This window comes from Hylaeus volcanicus, chromosome 6, assembly GCF_026283585.1.
Source record: "Hylaeus volcanicus isolate JK05 chromosome 6, UHH_iyHylVolc1.0_haploid, whole genome shotgun sequence".
Lineage (NCBI taxonomy): Eukaryota > Metazoa > Arthropoda > Insecta > Hymenoptera > Colletidae > Hylaeus > Hylaeus volcanicus.
The window spans coordinates 15,433,757-15,451,079 of NC_071981.1; the positions used below are offsets into that span (position 1 = coordinate 15,433,757).

General features: G+C 38.6%; 1 protein-coding gene across 6 annotated transcripts in view; it reads right to left on the minus strand.

Moving 5' to 3' along the window:
- Positions 1–265: 265 nt before the first annotated feature.
- Positions 266–17,323, minus strand: part of LOC128878022 (uncharacterized) — a 34,431-nt gene continuing 17,373 nt past the window's right edge. For 4 of the 6 annotated variants that reach the window (XM_054125799.1, XM_054125797.1, XM_054125798.1 and 1 more), the window contains exons 2-9: positions 15,137–15,195; positions 10,944–11,136; positions 6,992–7,061; positions 5,925–6,086; positions 5,759–5,847; positions 4,830–4,943; positions 4,367–4,759; positions 266–1,903 (exon numbers count right to left, since the gene is read on the minus strand). In XM_054125799.1, the coding sequence (XP_053981774.1) occupies positions 1,664–1,903; positions 4,367–4,759; positions 4,830–4,943; positions 5,759–5,847; positions 5,925–6,086; positions 6,992–7,061; positions 10,944–11,120 (1,245 nt within the window). In that variant the 5' untranslated portion in view covers positions 11,121–11,136; positions 15,137–15,195 and the 3' untranslated portion in view covers positions 266–1,663. Of the gene's footprint in view, positions 1,904–4,366; positions 4,760–4,829; positions 4,944–5,758; positions 5,848–5,924; positions 6,087–6,991; positions 7,062–10,943; positions 11,137–13,359; positions 13,478–15,136; positions 15,196–16,503; positions 17,093–17,323 lie in introns of those variants that run through there. The other 2 variants (XM_054125800.1, XM_054125803.1) reach the window with 2 other exon arrangements.

The following is a 17,323-nucleotide window of genomic DNA, read 5'->3' on the forward strand; positions in this document are numbered from 1 at the left end:
TAATTCCTCGAGTTCGTTTTCTTTTTTTCAACGACTCGGGTTAGACGAGTCCTGTGGGAGAAGTGAACGAGAGAGAAAAGTGTAGAAGAGGGGCTGATGCTTTAGAATTTTTGGTGATGATACCGAACAGCCACTGGAAAAGATTTAATACCCGTAATAAAAGTACGTACTTTAAACAGCATTTCGGCGAGGTTTCGTGTAAATAGGATTTTTTGTGTGGAAAATATGGAAAATTTCGTCGGAAGTAGTTAGAGGGATATTTTTATTTAAATATTTAAAAATTACAAATATTAGAATATTTTTGTGTGGCACAAGACTGACTAGTATACTTTGTGCAATAATGTAAATTAAGCAGAATGTATACTGTTGAATTAGCGAATGAATACAATATTTTAATAGCATACATAACGTTCTCTGTATTTTCACACGCGCGCTAATTTGTACTGGAGTGAGTAGGTTCGAATGCGAGAACTCGTGACCTAATAAATACGTACATAAATATATTCACCCATCAGACGACAGGTATCTTCCACCATTCAACCCTCTGCTCGGAACGAACTCAGCCACGTGCATTTAGGTTCCGCCTAATATCTGCATCCGACATCAAAGACGATGGTTTCTGTCGGAGTCATCCGACAGAACCGTCGGTGTATTTGCCAGTGCGATCAGCGGCTTATTACGAAACGTCAAAGCTGTGACCCCATGTCTAACAATATCAAGAAACCTTACTTCGATTTCGATTAACTGCTTCTCTTACTTAAACATTTCCATGTTCCTTAACCCCTTGTCACTTTGCGATCAGAGTCATAGTGTTTAGACGTATGTGGTACGCGAACATTTGGTTGCTTCTGTTGATTAATAATATTTGTAGTTGAAGTATGTGGTTTTCAAAAACACGTTTCAATATGCAATCATATAACTATTTCAATATTTTTGCTTTTTAATACGTGGCAACACGTTTATCGTTGTCCAAGTGTCATAATTTATGCAAGTGGTCATTGTATGTTGTTTTCAATATTCAGTTATTTAATTCTTCAAAATTTTACACCCTCCTGATATGTAACAATATAAAAAATGACGCAAGGCGACTCATAATGACACTAATTATCCTTATCACGACTATAAAACCATCGTCGTTGTTAACGGAGGGATCTGGTAAATATTTGCGACATCGGTTTATTATCTTTTAATTCACCCCGCGCTTGTTACCCTTAGAACGTCTCCAGCTAGTTGAGAGCAATTTCGTGCACGTCGAACCAAAAATATTCGCCAATTATCTTCCTTCCTATTCACGGCCACATTCCCATGCAATTTTATTCGCTTAAAGCTCGCAGAAAGTAGCTGCTCGACTGCGAGGAAACGTCTTGAAACTCATGCGCCGTGTTCGTTTGTGAATTTAATGATAAAATTGGTTGTTGAGAATAATAATTCCAATCGGAAGAAAAAATTTATACGAAATAAACTTCAGATGAAAGTGAAACATAAATATGGAAGCGTGTTGATATATTTTGCCTCAAAAACGAGATAATTTTGAAGCTTTTAAAATATTTATATATTTATATTAATGTTTGCTTCAGACTAGTTATTTGCTTTATTGTTTTAGTTACATGATGAAACTGCTTATCGGATATCTAGCAATTTTTATTTTACTTCTCACTGTTTCTTATATGTACGGTTTTCCACCCTTTAGGGGTTTTTCAGCAAGATTAAACCAGACACGTTTATAATTGCCAACGATGGTTTCGCGATCGGTATCGGCCGGGATGACCACTTCGTCGTCGTGCTCTATAGCTATCTCAATGTCAGGTTCTGCCTTCAAGTAGAAGAAATAAGGTATGGGTTCGGCGGCGCGTGCGCAGTCTTTAACTAAATCTGTGACTTCCTGCCACTCGTCGTCCGGTTTCTGTAAGAGTTATAATAATTACAAAATGAGCAATTAAAGTAGCCTCTTCATTTTAATAAAATATATTGATAAAACTAGAAAACAAGGCACGTGATTCGAGCAACTTTAACATTGCACATGAAAGATTTCCTTAAAAAGAAAAAAAGAAGGGATTTATTTTTTAAGAAATGACTGACATAAACATTAATTTACCTTCTCTAACGTTTTCAGTACCTATATTCCTTTTTTCTGTTCGAATAAAAGCACTGTAAGGTTAGATATGAAGTATGGAAACGAATTAAAAACGATATTGGAAAACATAAATCTAAAGGAACACATTCCCAAGCCTGAAATTTAATTTCAACATTACTGGCCAGATGTGTTTTATTACATATTACACAGTGTACACTTTTGCCACCATCCTATGAGTAATATTTCAACAAATGTACTCCCTGCTTTTTCTTCGTTTCATATATTCCACCCCAATAAAAATTTCCTCTTAAAATGTTAACACACTTCGAAACACTTCTCATTCTACATTTAGTCAAATATTTTGTTAAACCGTAAGGAATCGTTGACATTGAATAATGCCAAGCGATCCCTTGCAATACTAATTGGTCTATCGATTCGATTACCACCTAAACAGAGAACACCTCTAATTCTCCCAAACGTCATACACAAGTTACAAAGAAATCTGAGAAACAGAAATAGGTTAATGCTTTTCGAATTCACACAGGGAGGGATCATCGAACACCAATTATCGGGCGAATGTTTGCGGCAGAATTTAATCTCGCGAGTTCTTCATCCCTTCGTTTCTCATTTTCGACAATCATCGTTCATTAATCTTCGGTTTCAATATCAGTCAAACATCACGTCGTCGGTAGCCGATGGTAAAACGTCGATACCGAACGAAGACGCGGAGCTAAGAGTTAAATCGTTCTTAATGACGACGATGATGATAAATCGATTACGTTCCCGCAGACCGAGGAACGAAATCATTCGAAAAATAGACGAATAAGCGAGTCGTTTATCGGTGTCGACTTCTTGCTCCGGTAATGACCGCCGAAGTTATCAGAGAAGATCGGTGAACCGAGAGAAGGAGAGAAATTTCGAAAAATACGTAACCGTCGATTCGATATTTATCAAACCCCGTTAACCAGCGCGAACAGCGCCACTGAGGAGAAAAGTTTTCCTCGGATTTAATAAATACTCGACTCTGTATCCTCCGCGATAAAATGTTTAATTACACCAATTAGCCTGGCAAGCCTGCCGATTAAACCAGCGACGCTGTATTCGTTTTTATCGCGGCGCCCGCGCCCGCCCCCCCCCCCGAGACGAAACAAATTGCTCCTTTAACGAACCGCGGACTGCGGATATCTCCGTATCGTGATTAAAAAACGAGGGAAACAACGAATTCCTGTCCACTCGTGTATCGAATGGACTTAGACGAAAGGTCACCTCGACCGTGTATTTATAAAGCGATCGACAAAAATTGTTTCTAGGTCTTCTTGCAGTGCGAACGTTCCGTGTCATAGGAACGCTCTATTTCTGGACGTCTGACCATTTCGGGCTCTTTCCACTTGCAGGAAACGTTGCAGTTTGCACTCTATTGGCGCAGCTACAGCGAGATGTAAAAATTGTTGCTAGGCGTTCCTCTACTACTGAAAACGTTCTATATTATAGGAAGGAGACCTGGGCAAATTTTAATTGAATTGATAATGGAATATAAGTATTTGAAATCATTTATTTCGTACTGTTATTTTCGAGACGGTCATTTGAAAATAAAGATAGTAGTTATTTTCAAGTAATTGTAAAACTAAATGGTATGTTATTTCACATAATATTTCGAGTAATGTTATTTCAAAAGTGCCCAGGTCTGATAGGAACGTGTACCTCATATATTTCTACTTGTCCATACACTACAGACTCTTTCCACTTCGTACAGGAAACGATATTTTTAAAGAATTACAAACATTGAATGAATATTTCTGTTAAATATTTTTGATGAATATTTTTAAACAAATGACATACATACTTTCATATATTTTATATATGTTATATGATTTATTGTTTCATATATTTTCATTATCATTGTTATATATATATAAAATATATAAAATATATATGCAATAATAAAACATGAAATATATGATAATACATTTTATACGTTATTGTTTAAAAATACTCATTAAAAATATTTAATAGAAATATTCATTGTTTAGATAATATTTCGTTGTTTAAAAATATTAATTTGCTTTCACGTAATTCTCTTCGTTGCAACACAAAGTCGACTTGATCTCTTTCTACTATCCACCGCAGATATCTACCAATCAGTCAAATCACGAAAGCTCTCGAGTTCCCTAAATCAGTGGAACACCTAAGACCCTCCAGTTCCTCCCCAAATCAAATCACGCGGGAAGCCCAACGTAGAATTCCACGATACCACACAAGTGGTCCTCCGAATCGTAATGAAAGCACGGTTACCGCAACTATTGACTCCTTCGTCCCGTTCGAAGGTCCCTCCTCTGTATTCGGCTCCAAAGGCTTGGGCGCAACTTCGATGACCGTGGGCGTTTCTGATGGAGCCGGTGTGACGAGCTCCTCGTCATTCTCCGTTTCTATAGAATCCTCTGCAGGTGTTTCCTTCTCCACAGGCTGCGTCGTAGATTCTCCAGCGTCATTCGGTGATTCGCCATCCGTCGCAGGACCTTTAGGCTTTTTAGCTTTTCTCGAAGTCTTCTTCACAGGTGATCTTCTCTTCGTGGTCTTCTTAGGTCGCGATCGTCGTTTAACAGGCACCTTTTCCTCCACTCGCTTGCCCTTTCCTTGCACGATGAACGTGGCCATCACGTACCGACCTCCCATTACCTTCGTCGCCTGCGACACAAAAATGCTCGACGGCATTCAGAGCGGACATATAAAGTAAAGTGTGCGGTGGAATCGTTACCTGGGCCGCCGTTTCCCTCCAATGCTTGTAGTAGGACCTGTAAACGGTCGCCTCGTGCGTGAACTCCTTGAAGAATGCTCGCATCTCCTCCTCGTTTCTTGGCATAGGAAGCTTCTGAAAGACACCGTTACTTTTATTGCGACACGCCGCATGTAAACGGTAATGTTTTCCCATTCCCAGGTCAAACGTGAACGACATTTAAACTGTTTTAGTATTTACATTTTTGGTATATTTCATTCCGTCAGGAGAGTGTATTTGTTAATATTGAGGTAGATAAGGTGGACTTTTCGAACATTCACTAACTCTTTAACTGCGGGATGATTTTTGCTGGAAATTCTAAGTGGGGTAGATGTCTGAATTTAAAAAGATATCAGTTTATAAGGTGTCTAGTTTTCAAAATAAAAATTCAAAACCTAGAAGACCTTTTTTCTCTGAATTCGATTACATTTGGAATGGTGAAAATGAAAGCATCGTTGGTTGACAATTACTTATTTACAGAAATATTAAAAAATATCACCTCACAGGGGATGATAAGACGAAACTTTTTTATATTTACAATTTATTCATAGGACGTTTACTTCCAGAGATAAGAATTATAAACTTAGAAGACCTTATTCCTGAAATTCAATTTTTGCAACGAACTTCTAACTTTTTAATTTTTATTTTCATAACTAAGCATCCTATGAATAAACTGTACATATCAAAAAGTTTCGTCTCATCGTCCCCTATAAGCTGATATTTTTTAAAAACTGATTTAACGAATACAAACATTTCTCGGAGGTCATTTCTCGAGAGCGTATATATACCCTTCACAGTCAAAGAGTTAAATATGAGAATATACGTAAAGTCGAATTTTTAAAAGAAAATTCAGTAAAGTAATAAATGAAATAAATTGTATATATGAATTTTGTTCCAGAAGTAATTCTTACTTCGATTTCCTCCTCTTCAATTTCTACCTTCTCCCCTAAATGCTGCCACGGCATTCCAATGGGCCAAGTCATCAACGTCTCTTTTTCTTCTAAATAAAATCATTGCTCTTGAAATTGGGGAAACATAACACACCCTCAGATTGTAAAATTATAGAAGTAGATCCACCTTGTGTCAATGTGACTTCGGATTCGGTTGGTTTATCTCGAGCATTTTTATCGTCATCCATTTCGTCCCCGACTCCTATTGCGCTGACGTAGACGCTTGAACTATCTGTTACTTCGCGAAGTGTTTCTTGACTTGGTTCCTGCTCTTCGTCAGGCGTTTTTTCTGTAACGATACAGCGTCACTTCGTGTCGACACATAAAGTTATTCGGTCACTCTGGACTGAAGTATACAAGACATTATAAAAAGTTTTACTGGATTCATTCATGAATGATTTCCGATTCTTTAACTTATAATTCATTTCCAAGTATACTATCGTGTAATAAATCCCAGTTAATTATGCAATCACCATTGATTATTGCTTAAAATCTACCCTGAACGTGACTATTTCTTAACTGTGCAAATTCTTTATTGGCCTCCAGTATACTGACACGTAACCTGTTTATTCCTAAACCAGCGAAATTCAGTTACATTTTTTCACTTTTCACGAGGCCGTTGGCGTCTTAATTAAATCGCAACAGGGAACAAACTTCCTCGGTCGCTTCCCTCTCTATCTCTCTCTCTCATCCACGTTCACGGAGTGAAACGCAGACAACGAAGAAAACTTTGACCCCTCCGAATCAGCTTATCGTCCCACGTTCGCGCCCACGCCACCTCCGTACCGGATTCAGCGCAATAACGGCGCAGGAACGGAATTAATTATTAAATACGTGGAGATTCTGAGATAAACCAAAAAACACCCCCGGGCACCTCCCCAAAACGCGTTTCTCACGCGGGCACAGCTAACGGTCTATGATTCGCGATGTCATAAAATCTGTTTAGGGCAACGTAAAAGCACTACGTGATAGCGCGAGGCCGACCGAGCAACAATGGCCATACTTTCAGATTTATTTTGCGATAAGTGCTACACAGTGGCGTCTACGGCGTGGCTTCTATCAAAATTACTCTTTTGTTACCGTCGCCCGCCCCCTTTCTCTTGGTTTATGTGCGCTGCCGGACGTAAACAAACCCCCGGTAAGCCGGGAACCGGGGAAGAATGACCGCTTCGAACGAAATTACGCTTCCCTCACCTGGAGAATCGACGAGCACGGCCGCGGGCTGCTCCGACCGGCTGGAAACTTTGCTCGGCTTATCTCCTTTCTGGAAACAAAAAGAGGGAACCATTAGCGTCGGTCTCCTTCGTCATTTTTCCACCGGAGTTGTATTTTTTGGGGGGCCGGCGGCGAAAATAATTAGGGCGGTCGAAGTATGTCGGTTAGTCTGCGAAAGGGGAGCGAGTAGAAAGGATAAATTGAAAACTGAGAAGGTTGTTGAGAAGGGTAGAATTTAAATAATTTTACCTGTTTTTATATTATGAATATTAAATTTAAGGGATGGTGAGAGGTTCGAGGAGAGATTGTTTTATAATTGATGCATTATTTTTACGATATACTTGAATGACGATTCGATATTTAGAGTTGAGGTGTATGAATAATATTTATTCGTATTTTATGTTTGTATTAATATTTTTTATTTGACGCCTTCTCTTTGCACTGAAGATAAACTATTATTTTTATGAATAGCAGTATATACTGTTTGTATGTCATTAAATGCTATTTTTTTATCGAAATATTTCAATAAGATAATAAATAATAAATAATTCGATACTTCAATAGAACTTAATATAAGAAAATAGCGTATAATTCACTAAAAATAAAAAGTACAATGTTATTAAACCATAAACAACCATATTAATATGATGAATTAATTCAATGAATTAATTCCGGCAGTCAGTCTTGGCCAACGGCCTGCCGAGCACGATTGCCCACTTAGTATGTATTCTATATTATGTGGTAAATAAACGGTGATTAAGTTAATGTTCTGTTAGCGTGTTCCGATACTTAACATTTAGATAACTTTCTTTGATAGATATAGAGGGTACGAATACTTATGAGACTGACTGTATATTAACCCTTTGCACTCAAGAGATGACTCTCAGTGACCATTTGGTTTCACGCAGCAAATATATCAGCAATAATGTTTCTTTAGGTTTAATTTCTTTGGAACTCGAAGTGTGAATAAAATGATTGTCGGCGAGGTAAAGGTGACCTGATTCTCAAATCTCGATAGCTTAGCATTCGTGGCAATAGAATGCTAGGAAAGCATCTCGAGTCCCTTGTAGATACTAGAAAAAAGCCCTCGAATGCAAAGGGTTAAAATTCAAATATGCCTTCGAATTTTTCTTAAAAATTGACACGAACTTTCTGGACGCTCCAATACATAATTTTGGAAGGTAGTTTTACAGTGTATCACTTGGCAAAATTCATCTTAGGAAAGTGACTGTTCCTTTATTCGAAAACAGCGTCGAATCCCCGTTAATACGGATAGAGAAGGTTGCACCGTAACGCGATACAGAAGTTTGCCGAAGGAAATTTTATTCGTTCGCTGTTCGAGGGTTTCGCTTTCCCCAGCCACGGGGAAACTAATCTCCTTGGCTACCACAATTTTTCCAATTTCCCTCGCCATCGAAGAAACTTAATCTCCGAGGCATCGAAGTCTCCCCGCTGTTTCTAACCCGAGAAACTTAATTCGCGAAAGTTTCCCCGCTATCAAGTTCGCACAGCGCCGATACTCGCGAAACATGATTTACACGGGTGGTCGAGAATAGCCGTTGTTCCGCAGCATCCGTTTGGTTAACCTTGAACACCGGGGAGCAGCGTGTTTCGTTGTATCGCGGTGCAGCTCAGGTGTCGGACAAGGGGAAGCTGCCTACCAGTATGTTTCAGTCCGCTACCGAAGATTTATACGCGACACCCGCATAGTTCAGTGACGAGGGGGCGGTTTAAATCTCTCCTCGCCACTGTGCGTCCCCCTATGAGTGACTTACTACGCGGAAAAATAAAAGGAAGACGGAAAAGTGCAGTCTGCAAAAGTCTGAAGCCGGCTGCTGCAGGCTGCTGGCAATAAAATAGAAATGAAAGCGGAAGGAAAATGGAAAGTAATAAACTGCTTTGCAGTATCGTGACTGTAACTACTGGGTTCAAATCGAACGAAATTCCTTCGCAAATCCGGATGAACGATACTTCAAATTTTGGAAGTTTATTAAATTTTGAGAAGTTTTTAAAAGACACTTGGGAAAATATAGAATTAAAATAAATATGTTATTGAGGGGGGGGGTGGTTTGAATTTCTCCTAATCGCCACTGTGCACCCCCATACGCAACTTACTATGAGTAAAAATAAAAAGACACAGAAAAACGCAATCTACAAAAATGTACTAGTGGCTGCAGAGTTCAGACATTGGAATTTGGACCTGAATGAAAGAAATTATAACCTCTAGTTTAAAATTGAAATAAAAATATGAATGTGAAATAGGAATATGAAAATTGAACGAGACTTGAAATTTCGTAAATATTTTTAAGAATATATACATCGAGTACGAATATAATAGAATATACGAATGTTAAAGGGAGGGTTTTAGTCCACCACCTCCGCCACGGCGTGAGTGACTTACTACACGGAAAATAGATTTAAAAAGAAAGTGAGAAGGAAAGAAAGTGGCGTCACGGTGAGAATGTCAACCGCACGACGCATGGCGTCGTCATTAAGCGGCGCCAGTCGACCTTGATGCGGAAGATTAATCGAACAACTTCGATGTACTTCGTCGAGCACAGCTCGTCCAGTTCTGGCTACTTTTGTGATTGTCATGTCGCTAATTGAGGTTATTTGGGGTTGAATGTGGGAATTAAAAATAAGAATTTCGATGTAAACATTCCACACAATCCAATATTAAGATTAATCGCCATGATAGCAACCAATTTAGTGCTCGTCAACACGTGTCAGTTGGTTGAAATACAAACTTATTTATTTTTATTTTGAAAGAAATAAAAATGCAGGTGCATTATTTATCGAAAAATGTCTCGTTCATAATAGGAAATGTGAAATCGTGTTTTACGTCGCCTCCTGGTATGAGCACCTCGATTCTTGCAAGCGTCATCTCGACTGTCATCTCGTCAAGCTTTAATAGGAACGTCACAGCTGAACTTGTAATTTGCAGTGAAATTTCAGGCGTTACCAGGCATAGAGAGACGCCGTCTGCGCTGCCACTCGGGACAGGTATGCTTTTACGACTGTAAGATATTTACGGTGGCTCGTAACGCGTATCGCGCGAGCATTGTTAGGAAGCTTTTGTTAACGGTCGCGTGCTGCGGAAAAGCGGTCCGCGAGAGCTGCATCCGCGGGAGCGGCAAACGTTATCTTCAAACGCGCTGCGAAATGATCGAAAAGCGATATTGAGACGGAACGACATGCGCGCGAGCTCTCGTCGATGATGCGACCGCGATAAGTTGACATTTCGATACGCCTCCGACATTGCTTTAGCAATGACAGACGAAAAGAAATCTGAATAGTATTTTAACGAGAATACAAAAATAAGTAATACGATAAATGTTAGACTGCACATTTTCTAGTTGCCAAAAACAAAAATGTTAGTTCTGTTGGAATTTCCACGTGTAGCAGTCTGGCAGTCAACGTGTTAATATATTTAGAATTTAGATAGAATGTGTAATGAGATATAATGAGAGTGAAAAATTTAAAAAAAGGTTATTCTTTGAGATGTTACATAGTAATCCCTATTAATATTTCGTCAGTTCTAATAAATCTTAGAATGTTTAGTTCTTCATTTTCATGGATTTTGTGATGTAATTGTGTTTTTTACAAATGGTATGAACAATTTTTCTTCCAAATTCACACTATTGAATTCAGCGTCGAAAGTCACATAAGAATATATATTTACATAATTTTATTTAGAAAATTGTTGATACTTAATTTTCGCACGAAGTTCCCTAATTTAACAGTCAAATTTCGAGCTTTTCCTAGTTCGCCTAAAGGAACGTATTTGCGTTGACATCAACAGTTTATTCTTCGATCACCCATTAAAAGCTCCTGTAATCGCACGAATTTCCCATCCCTTACTCCAGGGGGGAACGTAACTATCTAAGAATGGAACAGCCACTTAGCAGTCGTTACATAAAGTAGAACTCACCTCCTCGTCCCGACGTATGGCGTCCTCGGCCACTTCCAAATGTTCGGCGATCCTTACGACGAGATCGATACGAGCTCGTAACCACCTCTGCCATTGGTCGGCGATTTCTCCGATCTTCGCGAGCCAAATCGACCATACGCGCAGCTTTTCCGACGGCACAGCGTACAACCGATCCATGGACCTCACCACCTTCCTGGCATTTCGACATTTACGGTCATTTCAATTTCTCTGCGGTGGCGCTCCCAAATCGAACCGAGTTTTTCGTTGTTCGACTCGCCAGGGAAATACTCGTGCCCTACATTATTATTCTATCTCGCGTAGGGAAATGCTGCCGAGCGATATCAACGCATCATGATCTCGAGGATCATGAAGTTCGAGGATGCAAGTGTATTTATCACTGGCACGAATGCGCAGCTCCTATAGTAAACGGAATTGGGGCACGAAATTCGACGTGTTCGGTCTGTGAAAGGATGTTGAAGCAAATCTACTACATGGGAGATGTAAATCTGTATTATAATGTTTTGTAAAATTTTATTTGATGCAGGAATTCATTCTGTGCCTTTCTAAGGTAAGGTTAGCATTTATTTAAAAGGGAGAGAAGATATGGCCGTGAAACTAAATATCGAAGCAATTTATGTTGTTCAGTGTCAGGTAAATATTTATTATAATATATAGCCTTGAATTGAAGGTTTACGAACATTAAACATTCGTGATCGTGAGCTGGCAGTATACGCGATTATGCGAAACGGTGAAAACGAGAGACGTCACGATGTTCTATGGAAAGTTCAAACGGACGATGTTTGTTTAAGCTGCAACCCGGCGGCTCGCGGAAAGAACAGGCTGGAGCGTACTCGTGCAATTAAAAATAAAGAGACTACGATGCCGTTTCGCGAAACGCGCTTATTTACCCTCGGCTTTTAATTCCGCCTTCGTTGCCGAGTGGCGTTACGTCAGAACGACGTGGTACTACTTCGTTCCCGTTGTTGTCTGTTATGAGCGAAAATATTCAGAAACAGGAAACTGGTACGCCGCGAGCGGCCATTGTGACGTTATTCAGAATTGTTTAAAGACTCGCGATAAGGCTACGAAGGGAGAAGTCGTGCGCATAGTTGGACAGTATTGACCTTCTACATGAATTTTATTTCATTTTTCCAAAATGAAATTATATATACAATTCATTCATAGATATATTCATCGCTTAATTAAAAACTAATACTGGTGGGTTGCTTCTATTGCTCGTTAATCATCAGACAATCAAGAATAGGGGTGGTAGGTAAATGTTTTCCTATGAAAGAACATTATACTTCCCTTTAATTCTCGCATGAATTTTATTTCACGTATCGAAATAGAAATTATTTCTTGCTTGCTCGTAGTGATGCGCACGAGACGAGACGGGATCTGATTAATTAATTCAAAACTTCAACAAAATTCAATGAATTTCAAAATTAATGAGCTCTTTTGTTGGATGAATGTGGAATTATCACGCTTTTCGTTGTTACATACATACATTTTTGCTGAATATTTATTTATGTTTAATCAACGAAATTAAAGTCCCGAATTTTATTTTATTTAATAAGCTAAAGACAAGCATTAAAATAACTTGTATTAGCTTTGTTCGGTGATAGTGAATTAAAAGGAGCCCGAAATCTGGTAATTATAATAAATATACAGGTCCGAAAGGTATTGGAGTTATAGCACAGTTACCCAGTGGTATTAATGATAACAATGACAGGCCCTTATCGCGCTCGTTAAGTAAAATACAATGGTGAGTAAATAAATGAGATCAGAATGCCATTGTAGCCTTGTCATAATTATGGTGCAATGGCGAGATATAATTGTAAGCTCGTGCCCACCGAATTTCGAGCACAATGGCAGCTAATGAACAGAGGAGAAAACGAAGCTCAGGACTTCTGTATCATGAATGCGAAATAAATGTAATTTTTCTCGCCTTGGAGCAAACGAGAGTAATCATTTAATTATTTAATTATTCAGCTTCTCCTCTTCGAGGCTAAACAAATTTACATTTATTTCGCACCAGTTTTATTGAGCGAGTTCAACATAATAAACGGAAATTTCTTTTATTTTCTTTCCTCTGAATGTGTCGCTGAAACGTGTGCAGCTGCTGCATAGTTAATGAAGAAAAATGACTCGAAATTACAGAAACATGCGGAGATATGCATGAGAATATACGACAGTTATTGGAAACGTGTCAAAAATGGAATAAGTAAGTCATACACACGTTCACGGTTAGTCGTGGGTGGGTGGTGGATATCCGAAGGCTTTCTCGTGGACAGGCCAATAATAAAGTTAATAATATACTCTATCTTGTTGTATTCGCGAATGTAAATATTTGAATAAAATATTTAGCGAATAAAAATAAATGTCTCTTACAAAAGGAACAAGTACATCGACTAACCAACAATATAATTCACTGGAAATCCTAATTAAAGCTGTTGAAATTCAACTTCGTTTCGTCAAAAATTCTAGATTAAAATTATGAAACCAGCAAACGCGTGCCTCCAATGAAGACATAAAGGTTTAAATAGAGATTTCCTTAACTAAGTGCACCGAAAACTGTCCAATTTCGTGTGAAATGCGAGCCATGAGGGAGTCTTAGCCATTCTGCATGCCTATTTATGAGAACTATGGCCTTGTTGGCTCACATAAGTTCATCGTATACTCGTCCAAGTCTCCGACGCTGTTCCACGACCGACTTACCCCGCGGACAGGATAAGCATTCTGGCACGCCTTCGCGCGCTGTTTATTATTTCATTACGTTCGATGCCTATCTTTCTGTAAACGCTATTTACGAAGCAGAGAAAAACGACCTATGGTTCAGGAACCCTCCCACGCAGGATGGGTCCAATTTGACACGTGGTAAAATTTCTTGTACCCGTACTTCAAATATTCCAGGTGAGATTTTAACGGTCTAAAATTTCTGAACTGTCAGTTTCAAGAATTATTTTATAAATATATCTTTTAAGGAAAGGCAACCGATGCTTTGGGAATCCTCCCACACATCCTGAATGCTCGCGGGTACCGACATTAAAAACTGCCAATTCTCTGACAAATGTGTGCAGAAGATAATGGACCACGTGTAGAAAAATAACTCTTTGTTAATGCGTAGAAATATTAGACCGATAAATTCATGAAAAAGCTTCGTTCGCATTCGATCCATTCGCGTGAAAATATATAACACGTGAATGATACATTATACATACAATGGACGTGTATATTTTTTCCTAATATTCGCCATATTTCTTATAATTTTCAACGTGTACACGCTTCCGTGACACCGAAGTTATTCGTGTCCGTTGTAATAGTCCACCAGCACGTCCAATCGCATTTACAACATGTACAGAGAGAATCAAATCATCGAACCAATGACATCAACATTATTAAACATTATTCATTCTCAATTTTTAAAAAATTTGTTTAACTTTTATGTACTACTAAATATTTATTCCAAAGCTCGAGTTCTCTAGCCATTCAACCAACTTAAATTGTAATGGTCTTGAATCTTTTATATCTAGAATCACTTTATTTAGAATTACTTCGGTTTCATGAAGAGGTCATGGCTTGGAAAACACTCGCTCTAAGATTTCCTATACTGCTGAAGTTTATAATAAATATCATACTGGTGCAAACTCGTTACATTCCTTAATAGTTTCAATTGTAAGAAACTAAGCGTCAGTCAACCACTGTAATCAACCATTGCACGTAGAAACTCAGAGCCTCGAATCAACCGAATCTCGCAATCACTGGAATAAATCGATCGACTCCGTTCAAAAATTCTCGAGACATCGTCGTAATCTCCGTTTCCCTGGCAGCCTCGAATCACGCGTCATTCAACCTACACCTTGGACTAAAATTACGGATCGGCGATCATCAAACTATTTCGAGATCGGATTCACGAGACGTGTGCGTGCCTGCGCGAGCTCGCGGGGATCACTTTTCCCTCTCGACGGGGTTTTTCTAGCCGGCGAATTTCGAGATTCATGAATACGTAACTAAACCGTGGCAATTTATGCGCCACGGTGCTTTTACGTTTGCGCGTACCGCTCTCTGATAACACACCCGTCCTCCTTGGTCTATGTAAATAAATAATAGCGCGGAACGTTTTTTCTCGCGAGCACACACACCCGAGCTTTGGTGGGGGAAAAAAAATTGTGGATTATAAACGCTCCACTTACGCTTGGATCTCGAGGGTCCTGATTGCCTCCGCCTCGTGCTCCAGCAATTCCTCGTCCGCCTGTTGACAAATGAGAACGATAATTTCGGCCGACTTGCGCTTGGGAACTTTCGGCCACTGGTGACCAAAAATTCCCCAAAAACCACCTAAAATGATTTTTTGACGTTTAAATCCAGATGAAGCTCTGTATTGTATTTATTTAGGCATTCCAATTAGCGAGAAGGTTTATTGTCACGCCGTGCAGATTGTTCGTTGTAGTTTCGAATATGTTGACGAAACGTCATTTGTGTAGAAGATTTGAAAAATAACAATCTAGTTTCGTGATCGTTGGGTATAGCTATTTGAAGTATTGGACCATTGCGTAGGTCTTGGTATATGTATTTTTAACACATAGAAAACGAGACTACTTCCGAAAGATTACTTCCAAAGATTAGAAAATATCACATACGTGAATAAATTAGAAATATCAAATATAACAATTTGTCCAGCCTCGTGAAATTTCCGAACACAGTACGCCGCACCAAAGGCATACCTTTCGAACGAACAGAACGCGGACAAAAGTTTTAGCGTGCGCGGGATGATTAAACGATAATTTTCGATCGCATAGAGGAATTTATGGCTCATTGGGTCTAGCATATTACGGACCGGACGCGAACACAGTGAACCTGGATCGGAGCGTATTGTTGGATTGATGATTATTGGTCTGCCAATGCATGATGGGTGGATAATTAAGTCCTGATGTTATTAACGATTAGGGGATCCGTAAGGTGCGAGATGAATGACCATTGATATGAATAACCACGTAATGAAGTTTCCGATGATAGTGACCGAGAGTATAATAGCTACAAATCGTCATAGAAAGCTCGCTAATATTCAAAGCGATTTCATTCGATACGAACAGTAACCACGTTGTCAATTGTGTGTTTATTGGCCGAAAGACAGAAGTACGAGCTATGATATTAAAATTTACGAGGAGCTCCTAAATCTCATGTGATATAAAATTGCCTGCAGAAAATGACTTTGAAAAGCAAGCATTTTATGTGAAACAATAGCTATATACTATATGTATATTACTGTCTCAATTTCATACACCATTTTTCAGAATATATTTCATGTAACATATGTATCATAAGATGCATAGAATAACGTCGTGTACTCGACATTACATAGAATATATTCTGAAAAATAATGCACAAAATTAAAATAATTGTCTATATTAATTACATAGAATACATCAAACATATACATAGAATATATTCTGAAAAATGGTGTACAAAATTGAAACATTCTCATTCCAATCCATATATTATAACCTAATCAGAGGTCACAAGTGAGCCAGAACTAACCAAAGTTAATTCTCCAACTTACAATTTTCTTTCTCTTTTATTTTTTTTATTTTTTATATACGTTGACATTTACATGACACGCTTAAAACTTGCAAAGCAACTGGATGTACAACACGGACGTGACGTCTTCGCTATTATTCAGGCACAGAGTTATCAGGTACAATTGCCGTGAACTCGTATTCACGTTGATTTATACACAGGAACGCTCCAAATTGTAATTAACCCTCGGAGCCCTCGAAGCGTTTCTTGGTCTTGAATAGAGACTGACGTATTGCGAGACCATGTTGTCGTGCATTTGTGAATAGATCCAACGGTTCGACGGAACCTTGGGTCAGTTTTCTGAATTACAGTGATGACGCATTGTTCTCGCATTAACGTCGCATAGACTTTCTGGGGAATCCGTGATGCAACGTGGGTGGGACCGATGCAATCTTCTTACTTGACAAACCCAAGCATGTTGAACGAGCTAACTGACATAATAATTTAAAGGGATACTCCTTTTTTTTAATATCCTTGTTGCTTGATGTCATTAAAATATTTCTACCGAATTGAACACTGTGGTTGCAAGAAAACCATAAATATTTCCTCAAAGCTGTCCAAAGAAAGAAAAAAAAAATATCCCCTTAACAGGAGAAAAAATATTTTAAGTTATGGACTTTTTAAAAAGGTCGATAGAACAAATCATAATTTAAAGGAATATTTTTTTATTTCTGGAGGACACACTTTTTTTTTAATATCTTTGTTGCTTGAGATCTTTAAAATGTTTCTACCGAATTAAATAATGTGGCTGCATGCAAATCATGAATATTACCTCAAAGCTCACCAAAAAAAAAAAAAAAATA